This window comes from Xiphophorus maculatus, chromosome 1 (genome assembly GCF_002775205.1).
Source record: "Xiphophorus maculatus strain JP 163 A chromosome 1, X_maculatus-5.0-male, whole genome shotgun sequence".
In the NCBI taxonomy this organism is placed as follows: domain Eukaryota; kingdom Metazoa; phylum Chordata; class Actinopteri; order Cyprinodontiformes; family Poeciliidae; genus Xiphophorus; species Xiphophorus maculatus.
In genome coordinates, this window is record NC_036443.1 from 19,016,327 (window position 1) to 19,028,887 (window position 12,561).

At 39.9% G+C, this 12,561-nt stretch overlaps 1 protein-coding gene across 4 annotated transcripts in view; it reads right to left on the reverse strand.

The window, feature by feature from the left end:
• Positions 1-12,561, reverse strand: part of LOC102220074 — a 52,006-nt gene that overhangs the window by 3,339 nt on the left and 36,106 nt on the right. For 2 of the 4 annotated variants that reach the window (XM_023335658.1, XM_023335679.1), the window contains exons 3-8: positions 11,916-11,970; positions 11,650-11,740; positions 11,076-11,521; positions 9,273-9,437; positions 8,667-8,828; positions 4,927-5,064 (exon numbers count right to left, since the gene is read on the reverse strand). In XM_023335658.1, coding sequence (XP_023191426.1) covers positions 4,927-5,064; positions 8,667-8,828; positions 9,273-9,437; positions 11,076-11,521; positions 11,650-11,740; positions 11,916-11,970 — 1,057 coding nt within the window. The remainder of the gene's footprint in view (positions 1-4,926; positions 5,065-8,666; positions 8,829-9,272; positions 9,438-11,075; positions 11,522-11,649; positions 11,741-11,915; positions 11,971-12,561) is intronic. The other 2 variants (XM_023335667.1, XM_023335674.1) reach the window with 2 other exon arrangements.

The following is a 12,561-nucleotide window of genomic DNA, read 5'->3' on the forward strand; positions in this document are numbered from 1 at the left end:
AATTTCACTGCAGTGTACATAAGGGCCAACGTCTCCACCTACTAATATGTACAGTGCCTCAAATCACTTGTGCCAGTAGAGAAAAAAAAAAAACCATTAACAAACTGCTTAAACATTTATAATTAGCTGCCTCTGCATTCACTTCTTAAAATTCAACAATACTGAAAATCTTTTTACATTGATGTAATTTGTCAGAATACAGATAAAAACGGCTCCCATTTGATTAAATAATATTCATGCACACCACCGTTATCTAATAGGGTCTATTAAAGTGTCCCTCTAGAACCTAGAAGGCTGCATAAAAAATTGTGGTGGGTCGTAGGAAAATCACACACATTTTTGCTTGAAAAGTAAAATCGGTGTGGCATGCATTTGTAATCCGCTCCTATTAATCACTGCTTTGCAAATTTTTATTTTGGTCTCATCTGACAAGAGCGCCTTTTTTCACCATGTTCACTGCATGGTATTAGCTAGTGGTAAAATGCAAACTTTTTATAGTTTTTTCAACAATGATTTTATTACTAGACCTTGGCAACCCCTCCAGAGATTCCATGGACTCATTAGCCGCTTCTTAGCTAAATAGCTGGCTTGCCTTGTCAGTTTAGGTAGACTGTTATGTCTTGGTAGGTTTGCATTTGAGCCATGCTCTTTCAATTGTTATATGGCAAACTGGAGAGTGGTTTATGAGATGTTTGGATATTGCAGTATTATTTAACTCTGCAACTTAAATTTTTGCAACTGTATCTCTGACCCTTCCAGTGTGTTGCTTGATTATACCGCTCTGCAAAATAAAAAAAAGTTTGCAGCCTTCACAAAACAACTGTTTCAGATTAAATTGCACACAGGTAAACTCTATTAAGTAATAAGATCCAATTTAAACAAAATTAGCTGCCCTTTGGTTTGATGTCAGAGGATAAGGGGTTGAACACAAATATATGCCACAGTTTACAGATTTTTATTTATAAAAGAAATTTAAACAATGTCCTATATTTTTCCACTTCATAGTTGTGAACTAGTTTTTGCTGATCTAAAATTGAACTAAAATCATTTTAATTTGCAGTTCCAACAGGGCAGAATGTTACAAAGGTCAAGGGGTGTGAATACTTTTCCAAGGCACTGCAGAATGCACATGCTGCACTGGAGTCAGACTTAAATTAAACATTTTCTGTTATATATCGCAAGTCTCATGTTCCTTAGTTAACTATTACATCTTAAATATGACTGGCATGCAACATGTAATAACAAGTGTAAAAGTATACTGTTGCTAAAATGGAATATGCAAATAACTGCCTGAGCATGGATTGTGTGTGTGTTTATGCACAGAGGTTTGCACATGCATTAACAGCTCTTGCTCTTTGCTGTAACCTGACCTAATTTAACCGAGCAGGATAAGACAGTGTAAACGCTGTTATCAGTCCGTTGGATATCTAGTCAACAACAGAGTTAGTTGTGCAGTGGATGAACCTGTAAAAATTTCCACACCACTGCTTTGGTAACAGGGCGGCAAACCATGGACTGAATTATCTGGACGAGAGCCAAGTTACAAAAAAAAGGGCCAACAAGTTTTGTTTTCCTGAATGACCTTTGTAGGTATAAGATTTGCTGTGCATGCACTGCAGGTGTTATGACTGCATGTCCTCATTCATAAATGCGGGGTTTTTGCACAGCGTGTGTGCATACGTGCTTGGTTTGCAGCGATAACTAAGGTTCACAACTGAAAAGCATGCATGAGGAATTCTGATAAACCAGCTCCACGACCTCTGGCATTTCTGTGTCAAAATTCCACAAGTGGTGAAAAAGCGCAAAGGATTGTGGGCCGTGGTGATGTTTACCCTCATCGTTCACACCCACACCAGTAGCTCTGCTCTGCTGGGCCTGAGAAACGCTGCCTATGCAGACTCTCTTTTTCCACCACACATACAGATTAACCTTGTTTTTGTCCTGCCTCCAAAATCATGACAGGACTCCCTTTCATTATGTGTGCTCACCTTGCACTATATGTCACATCGATTGGTCGTGCTGGGGGAAAGTAAATAAAGTGCATGTGACTGAGACTTCCTCTGTGAGTATCTCTTGCCGTTTCTCTTCGCTCCTTGTGTTACAGGCAGAGCTGAAGTGGAGCATGCACACACCCTGCCCCCACAATTTTCTGGTGTGACCTTTTTGGATAAACAAAGACCCCGGCATAAGCTGTAAGTGTGTGCAGACAACGTGCTGTGTGTGTGCAAGTGCATGTATTTATGTGGACAGAGTGTGCAACTCTGCACAGAGGAAGGAAGGAAGTCACAAGATGATGGGGATTTCAAAACTGAGCTACAGCTGGTGAGGAAGCCTGCCATTGTATGCTTTCTGTTCTCTTCACAGCAGACTGTACTTCTTTATGTTGTTTTTAGCTTCCAGCTCTGAGCAAGGCTTCGATAAGCAACACTTTCTGCATACAGTGGCTATCTGCGCCACTCACGCATCTGGTCGCGATTCTATGAGTTGCAAGGACTGCAGAGTTTTCTAAAGGATCTTGCAGCAGCAGATATTCATCTGCTGGGACACGCTTGATGCAACGTGACTGGTTGGGGAGGGCAGGGCCTCCTAATAGCCACAAAGGGAGTGGAGCAGAAGGAGTGAGCACCAAGGAGAGGAGGAGACTTGGTTGGGAGTGGAAACTCAACACCTTTTGACGGCTGCAACTGACAAACTCCAGAGTATAGGGGCATGTTAGGGCAACAACAAGATCTGAAGCGAGAAAACAAAACAACGAGTGGGGAAAACATTAACACAGCGAGAGAAAGAAGTAAAAAAAAGAAATTGTGAGAGACTGCAAAACGCTGTCAAGGCCAGTTGCTCCGTGGTGCATTTTGACATGCAACATAGAAGTGCTCCTGGCAGTAAAGCGCAGAGATTTAACCCTTTAATTTAAACATAAATCTCTTTTTTTTTTTTTTTGTTAAACTCATTAATGCCTTTGATAAGCTCACTAACACTATAACACCCTTTAGAACTACTGCTTTGTTATAACATGCCTTTTTAATCATAAAGTGTTTAAAATGTTTAGTGTTTAAACTGAGACTGGGACGCATGGAGAAGTGTGGTGATGAAGTAAAAATAAACACTTGTCTATTTTAGGGAGCCCTGTACTATTTAGACGGACTGTCTCTGACCTGTAGGCAGACTGTTTACAGCTCAGTGACTCAAACATATATAGTGCCATGGAAAAGTAATCACACCTCTTTATCATTTTTAATATTTTGTCAATTTACAACCAGAAACTTTGGTGTATTTCTCAATGGGATTTCATGTGAAAGACAAAGACAGACTAGAGCATAATTGTTAAGTCGGAAAAAAAAAGAAGCAAAATCTTAAATCTGAAAAGCAGGGTTTATATAGAGACACCAACAAGTGTTTTAACGTTATTTCTTCCATCTTTGCACATCTAGATCCGAAACTTTAGTCCAGTACGTCTTTGCAAATTAGTTCAATCTTAGTCAGATTAAATCTAGAGTGACTGTGAACATCAGTTTTCAAATTCCCAACTGGATTTAGGTCATGTGTTAGGCCAGGGGTCTGCAACCTTTGGCTCCAATATTATCCATAAATGGATAATACTCCATTATAATATGCCATTATTATAATTATTGTTTTATTGTCCATTATTGTTTTGTTATCTGTGTTTCACCTTAGTTATTTTTTGCTTTGAGTAGATCAACCTTGTGTCTATTATAGTCTCGTTCAGTTTGTCCTTGGTAATTTAGTTAGGTCATGTTTATTATTTATTTATTGTGTTTAGTCAGTCTTTGTTGTGGTTAATGTCTTCTCGCTCCCCTGAGTCATTTTTCTCTCAGCTTGCGTTCTGATCTTCCCTCACAGCTGCATTCAGTTTGTAATTAGTTTTGCTCCATTATTCCAGAAATCAAACACCTCAGTAATTAACCACCTCTCTTTCACTTACTTCTCCTTCTGTTTGCCCTCTGCTTTTGTAAGTTGTTTTTTTGAGTTCTTTAGTAGAACTTATTTTATCATTTACCCCAGGATTCCAGCTTCCATTTTGGTTCAACTTCATACACACAAAATACTGACACATTCATTTAACAATTTTGGCTCTAAACACGTTTGAATTTAATAGAATTGGGGGCGAAAAAGCCTATTTGGATTGTTAAGTTTGCAGACCCCGTGTAAGGCTTTTCCAACCCAAAAATATGTGTATAATTGTCCTTTTCACAGATTCTCTCATTTAGACTGTGTATCTTTGCAGCTCCTCTAGAGTTATCATGGGTCTATTAACTACTAATGTAAGACTGGCTTAAACTACTGCACAACTTTATTATAATGCTGGTTGCTTGGTAAAGAACCATCCCAGGAGTTTGCAGAAAAGCTGCACTCAAACTAAGACTTCACTTACATTGAATTTCAGTTGGAATTTTCTATTCTAATTGCATAGTTTGTCTAAAACATAAACAGATGTGTGCATATATTTACATATACACACACACACGCACACACACACACACAGTATATAAACAGATGCCCTATTTAAACATAGCTGTATCTATTCTGAGCTATGATTAATACTGGACAGCAGGTGACAGCCAGCCCTGGTCTGTGCAGTTATATACTGAAGGCCAACAGATGAATGGGGGGTTGGGCGAATGAGGTCAAGGTTCAGGCAGGCGGTGGGGGTTGTGGATCCATGTAACATAACCTCTTTCTGTAAGCAGAAACCACGTATGGCAGGAAGGTCCTCAGGCAGCCGTGTTACGACGACATACCCAATCAAAAGGGTGCCGGCGTCGGTAAACACAGCAGAAATCAGAGACTGCATCTCCTGCCTGCTTGGAGAGTTTCCGGCCAGCCTTGTATTGATTCTTTCTTCTCCCAGTTGTCACTAAAATCACATGTATCCATTCACAAATACACATACTGTAGGTAAACTACCTCCTTTGCAGTTGGAGGTGATGGATGCCCCGGCTGTCCGTTCTCTCCCCGGAGTGGAGGTGGGTGCAAGGTGATGATGTCGTCGTCCTCCGGAGGCTTCCATATGTACTGCTCTCCATTGCCTATGAACACCGTTTCCTGATAAACAAAGTCAAATGATGAGCTTCATAAAGTGCTGCTGTGAGGTTAGAATCTGTGAGCCATTGTGCAAAGGTACTCATGCAAATAAAAGCTCTAATGTTTTAATATTTCCCCCTGTATGAGTTAAAAGCAGATGAACAAAAATAAGTGAATTATTCATGTGTGTTTCCAAGGAATGGGCCAGTTTCCAGGAGTCAGTCCTGGATTGTATGGACCCAAAGTTGGATTGGATCAGGGAAACCTCAGACTATGACTAGTTCCTATTTTGTATCATCTGGATTTGGATGTTTATGGATTGGACATTTAACATTGTAAATATGAAGATTGATAATTGGAAATAAAGATAGGTAAAGTCTATTATTCTATTAAAATTAGAAAATCAAGATGGTAAAATATTCTGTGCAATAAGAACCTTGATTTAAAAACTATGACTGAATTCAGGTTTAGTCTATATTTTGCTTAATTCTATGCATTAAACTCAAAAATAACATAAATGTTATAGACAACAATATAATAACTAGCAACATGTTTCTCTTAGCAGCAGGAACATTTCTTGTTCTTTCTAAAAACCAAAAGCTTATGCAATATTATTTTGAATTTTTGCTGTTATAACCACAATACTCTAAAAACAACACTTTGAAACTCAGTTCCAGGCTTCACTTGCCCTGCAGGATCATTTTGACTGGAAAGCTTTGAAGAAATAGTGAAATCATAACTTTTTAGCTAAATATAGTACATCCATCCATCATTTTACACGCTCAGCCCTATTGAGGTTAAAAAGGGTGCTGGTGACTATCTCCTGAGAACAATGGGCGAGAGGCAGGGTACACCCTGGTCAGATGGCCAGTCCATCACAGGCTAAACATACACTATGACATAATCTCAAATGCCATGAAATAATGGCCTTTTGGACAAAAGGTTGGTTATTTAAACGACGATCAAACAAATAACAAAACAAATTGACAACTCTTTTTGACAACAAGCAGGTGCTCTGACATCAGTTAAAACCTGAAATTAGCTGTCCTCTACTTCGTGGCTCTTCAGATGGAGATTTCAGAGTAAGCTCTGTGTAGTCATAAAAACAATATTAAATTATTGAATCACTTTTTCTGTGCTTCGTGCTTAAATGTGTGGTTTCTTTTGTTGTTGTTTTTTTCAGTTCCTCCTTGCTCTGCGACCAACCGTTCCAAAGACATTTTATGCAAATCTGCAAACTCAAATATGCCTTGCTGACAGACAAGCAGACCTAGTGGCACACAGACAGTGCTGCCAAAACAGAACCTCCATTTAACTCTGCTGGTGGTGGTGATTTGTGAGAGACTTGAGGAGAAGTAGAGGTCAGATAGGAATCTGTATTCAGGAGAAATGATTGGGCCTTTTATAGAGTTTAACTGCTGCACTTAGCAAATTCTGACTGACAGGCAACAGTTGACTTACTCTTTTCAATACCTTTAACATTATCTGGAAAATAGTACTGTGCCTGGGTGGCTTAAGACAAACCTAAATGTCATAAAAGAATGACTCAACATGACACTTCTCTTGCAAAACTTTTTATAACTACAGGTCTTAAGAGGAATTAGTAACCAATTAGGAACCACAAATTGGTGAACACACATGCGACTGAGGATGATTAAACTTTTATATGCCTGCCCCCCCACGCAGCCTGACTGAGTTAAAATAGCAAATGGCTTCAATATGTGCACAATATCTATTCTCATTCAGGCTGCTGGCTACCTGTTAGCTGTTTCTAGATAGACTTGCTGATGGATTCAACAAGAGCAATCCCACCGACAGACACACACACACACACACCTACACACACGCACGCACGCACACACACACACACACACACGCACACACACACGCACGCACGCACGCACGCACGCACGCACACACACACACACACACACACACACACACACACACACACACACACACACACACACACACACACACACACACACACACACACACACACACACACACACACACACACACACACACACACACACACACGCTGGCAACCAGGCAGCCTGCCAAACTCTTAGATAATCCATGCTTCCACACTTTGCTCTAATAGCGTGCTGCACTGCATGATGCAAAGCGGCCAGAAGACAAGCACACACACACATGGAAAAAAAACACACACATTAAAGGTTTGTCACACTCATTAAAAGTTCAGGTCAGTAACAAATCACATCAGCAGTGATTTTATCCTTCATCTTAAGGGAAAGTTTTGGTTTTGCTTAACATATTAACACAGATTCATCATAATTGTATTGATTTCTTTTCATTCTTACGATAATTACTGACAGCTAATAAAAAGACCACATCCAGTTTTGCAGAAAATGTAAATAAAATGGATCCCTAACGCATAAAAAATATTTTTACAACACAAATTTTGCCTCACTTAAAAGTTGTTTATGTACAGTAAAAGACATGCACTCAATATTTGAATTGGGTTCATTTTGCATGAATTACTGCATCAAAGTGGCGTGGCATGACGGCGTTTAGCCTGAGACATAACTGAGATGTTGAGGAACCCCGGTTTGCTCTAATAGCGGCCTTCAGTTTGTCTGTATTGTTGTTTCTGGTGTCTCTCATCTTCCTCTTAAAGATGAAAAAGGGGGAAATTTAAGCCACTAAAAGGGGAATTTAAACCACTGAGCAACAGTTCATTCTTTTTTCTACTTGGCCCAGGAGAGACACACTGTTGATTCTGGCTTAGAAGAGGCTTTATAGATGGGATGTGATGGTTGTAGACGATGTCCTGGATATGAGTTTTTCTAGTGGCAATCAGTGAAGTACTGGTTCCAGTCCTTGCCAATCATGCAAATCTCACCAAACTAGGCTTTGCTTCACAACCCTCTTTAGTCTTCAGTTATCTCTGTGTTTTGAACATATTCACATGACATATTTTTCCCTTCAACTTAATATGCCAATAAAATGCTTGTATACAGCAGTTTGTGAACAGAGAGCTTTTTCACTTAAGAGAATTGAGACGTCAGAATAACAGTCAAGTTAGTACAGACTTCCTCACAATTGTGTAGATCACAAAATTACATTTCTACTTTAAAATACTTTTTAAAAATTATGTTATACAATTTTCTGGAAACTGAATCTGATTTTCATTAGCTGCAATCCATAATCAGCTAAATTAATTGAAGTGCTTGAAATACATCACTCTGTAAGCAACAAATTTAATATAAGTTTTATTTTTGAACGGAATTGCTGAAGTAAAGAACGTTTTCAATGATAATGTAATTTATCGACATCTGAATATATGAAGTATGTGACAGAGCAAAACAATAGTATTTATCTTATGTACATCATTCGAATCTTCTTAAAGAGAATAAAACTTAATGGGATAACCACATCTAGCCTACACTAAATATATTTGTGCTTTAAAGCTATGAAAACTGAGAACAAGCCAAGACCAAACCAGTTAAATCATATTAATCTGCATGGCTTAACATGTTTGTTTGTGGACACTGCCCTCTTGTGGTCATGAGGCCCTCCTACAGCTGTCAGAATGTGGCTGGTTGAGGAGTGTAACAGATTACGTATTTGAAGAAGACATGATTTATTTTTTTTTGTACCTTCGGGAAAGAGTGCAGATGGAACGGCTCCAGCGGCTTGCGTGGAAACTCCTGACTGCGATGTAGGGGAAGAGGACCAGCGGAGGGGGAGTCGCTCACGCTCGACTGGCTGTCTGACATGCTGTCAGCTCCATTATTCTCCTTTCGACTTAACTTGTCTACCTAGAAATTTGTATTGTGATTGACAAAATTATAGTCAATTATTTTATCGAAAAATATCATAAAACATTTCATTTTTATTGTACAAGCAGTATGTATTAAGTGATGTTGTTTGAACAATATAGGTTGATTTTAATTTCTTTTTCAAAATATTTTACCCAAAAGTAAACTGGAGTTTGTAGACAGCTTTTGCAGCTCTTCAAACTCTCTAGAGATAATACAGCAACGGTGACACCTTCACATAAGCCTGATGTTAATATTTCTTTTTCAGAAGTGAAATCTAATACAGTTACATAAGATGTATTATGACAGTCTTTAACACTCTTGCTAAGTTCAAGGATGAAACACTGATGACAATATCCAGCTAAATCAGTTAAATCCCCCAGCTTTTTCTTTTCGGGTTTCTCTTTTTTTCTAACCATAGATAAGAAATTGTATAAGGTCTACCTTTTTAAACTTCCGTATGGAAGCATATTCAGCTGCAGCTGGATCTTGATTGACCAGGGAATTCACAGAGGACAGAGGAGATCTGCTAACACCGCTCGCTCCGTTTCCTCTCCCTGCCATGGTTCCATTAGTGACGCCGTTTCCTCTGCCGTTCCCTCTACCAGCCTGAAAACAAAAACACACAGGTTAGTCTCTCACAAATCATTTGTCTCAAACGTAAACAGAGAAAGACAACCGATGCAATGCATCCTGAATGAGCACCAATCCCATTTATCTTCGAACAAATAGAATCTGCTGGGAGTGGCAGCTCCAATATGTTTAGAACTAATTTTACTTTATTTTTTTGGTATTATTAGCAGCAGTTACAGCACCATTCTAACTTATTAGAACCATTGTTAAGATGAGTAAAAAGCCCTTAATTAAATACTTATTTAATCACAGGAGTTTAACTTTAATTTTTCTAGTTTCTAAATAAATATGTTGTCAAGATGGGTTTTTTTTCTTTTCTTTTAACAAAATCATTGGAACCAAACATTTTTGGCACACTGTTGTCTGTAAAATTTCCTTATGCCAATAAGCTAATGTTTATTCTTCTGCAACAACCTTTCAGTAGGCTGAAGCTTGCAAGTAGAGGGATCTTGGTCAGTTTCTTTAGTTTGCTCATCTTCTCTCTTCTCTTTGCATCAACCCGCAGGTTTTCGACAGAATGAGGATCTGGGTGTCAACATGGCCATGGAAGAAGGTTTATTTTGTTTCTGATAAACCTGTTTGTCTTGGTTCGGTCATGTTTTCGGTCAATATGAAAGTAAATAACCCGATGGCCAGCCATTTTAAATGTGTTCTCATATGGTCCACAAGACTTCTATTTAAAATATCAAGTTATTTTAAAACATTTATCAGGAAATGCACTCCTGTGGGGATACTCAAACTCACATCTACACAAAACCTCCATCATACTTAATAGTGGGGGGGGGGTTGCTTTTCCACATTGTCATTCTATGTTTAATGACAAAACTGCCAGATCCATTTGTTACTAAAAGAGTTCGGTCTTTGATTAATTTTTACATAAGTTGGCCCCAGTTGATACCCCAGTGAATCAAACTCTACATATTTATGTTTGTAACGGCAGCAAAAGGCTTTGCTCTGGCATGACTTCCAAAATACCAGTTTGCACATAGACAGTGTCTAATCGTTACTATGGAGACCTGGTTTCCCTCGAGATGGCACTTTTTGCAGCAGTACTCCAAAAGGGAGATTTGGAGATTTTTTTTTTAATCTCCCTCATCTTCATTTTTATTTTGTGTGGTGGTGATATTAATATGGCTCCTTGTCTAACTGAAACGGCAGTGGAAAAGAGAAATGTTGTTTTCATAGACCAGGGAACAACAAAGTCATAGGTTAATAATTAAAAGTAAAAAGAAACTTGGAACTTTTAATAAGAATAAATAAATTAGAAATGCGTTTTAACAAAAACTTCTGCTACATTTATTTTGTAGACATTGTTAGTGTGCCAGGAGTTGTGCCAGTGACTGAAAAAACATCAACTTGAATTTATGGTTGAATTTTTATGATTTTTTTTTCAGTTTTGTATATTTTGTAACTGCAATAAAACGTTGATTCAATTCAATTTGTATATCTAGTGTGCTTATGTGTGGAGGGTGCTGTACTACATCCAATTTATACATACAGAAAACCTACTTAAAACAAATCCAGTTTAAGGTTTCACAGTCAGTGAGCAACATTTCTTTCCTCTTAAGTTACAGACTATAAATGTATCACTGTTAAATGTCTGTGTGTACATACGTTTCCTTGCCCGTTCCCACTACGAGCTCCTCCTGAGAGAGGCGGTGGGCTCTGAGCGGCTCTGATCGTCGATGGCGTGCTGCTTGATGACGTCAGCGGAGCAGAGGGCACTCTGGGAGCCGCTTCGCCTTCCCGGATACCAACGCTTTCGTACAGACCATCGTCCAGGTAACGGGTGGGCGTTGGGTTATTGCGCAGGCCGACCTCAGTGTAGGTGTGGTCTCTGGCCTCCGCTCCGCCGCCTCCACCACCACTCCCGCCTCCGCCTCCTCCTTCACCTCCCGCTTCCCCTCCACCACCGCCCCCTCCGCCTCCCTGGCCAGACGCCTGGGGACTGGTGGGGATCTGGGGGAGCTGGCGGCCATGGGAGGGCCTCAGGTCCGTCTGGGAGCGTCGACTGTGGAGGAGCAGGAGGTCCATACTGGCCGGACGGCTCTTGCTAACAGCTGCACAGGGAAGAAGAAGAAGGAGGAAAAGGGAGAGAAAATGTTTGAATATGCACTGCTGAGAACGTGTAACAGCTCGGATGTGTATATTATTTATTATCACACAGAACCTGTTAGTTAGCACTTACAGTTTCCATTGCAGGGAAAGCGATTGATCTCATGCAGCCTGGTGTCAGATTTACTCATGGAGTTCAGTTTTGGATGCCGAAGCGTACCCTGCTGTCGCACATACACACATAGACTTGTTAATGGAGGCATAAAACATGCAAACACATGCATGTGCATCTGTTAGAAGGGAGGTTAGAAGAAAAACAGTAGAAGTGGATGGTGACAGGCATAGGGGGGTGGTTTTGGGAGGGATGGGGGGGGGCTGTAAAATGAAAACACGTCTCACCATATTTACAGATGTCCCTTTGTCTCCGGCCGGGGGGTGCTTGCTCTTGCTTTTTCTGACATGGCATCAAAGTGAGGAAGGTCACCAGAGGCCCGTGGACAGAAAGAGAAGACACACACACACAGAGAGAAGATAGATACCATCAGCATCAAACTGTGGTCAGGGCATAGAAGTCCTTGGTTGATAACAAGAGCCCAGTCGAACAGTGAATGGAGCATGACTCTGGCTTTTTATTGAGGCAAGGACGACCTTCATTTTCTACACGTAGATAAAATCAGATAAAATTCACAAATGTTCTTTTGTACTTTGCTCTATTCTGCCTTCAGGTTGACGACTTGTAAAACAAATGTATTCCGATAAGTGTTATGCATGCGAGCAGATCCCTGGAGGTGGCTGTAACTACAGGAAACAGTTGATATGGAGCCAAAGCAACAAGACAAAGTCAAAGAAGAAGAAGAGAAAAAAAAACTCTGCTGTGCAGGTGTGACTGTGAACAGCGCTCCTCCCTCTGCCTCTTCTCTTTGGAGGGTGAGTGCATCACATAACACAAGAGATCCTACTGCTGTGCTGCAAAAGCACAGTGAAGCAATAAATAGAATTTCAGGTTTGCAAACAGGTGCAGAGTCCCTGCTGCGTCATCCTATTA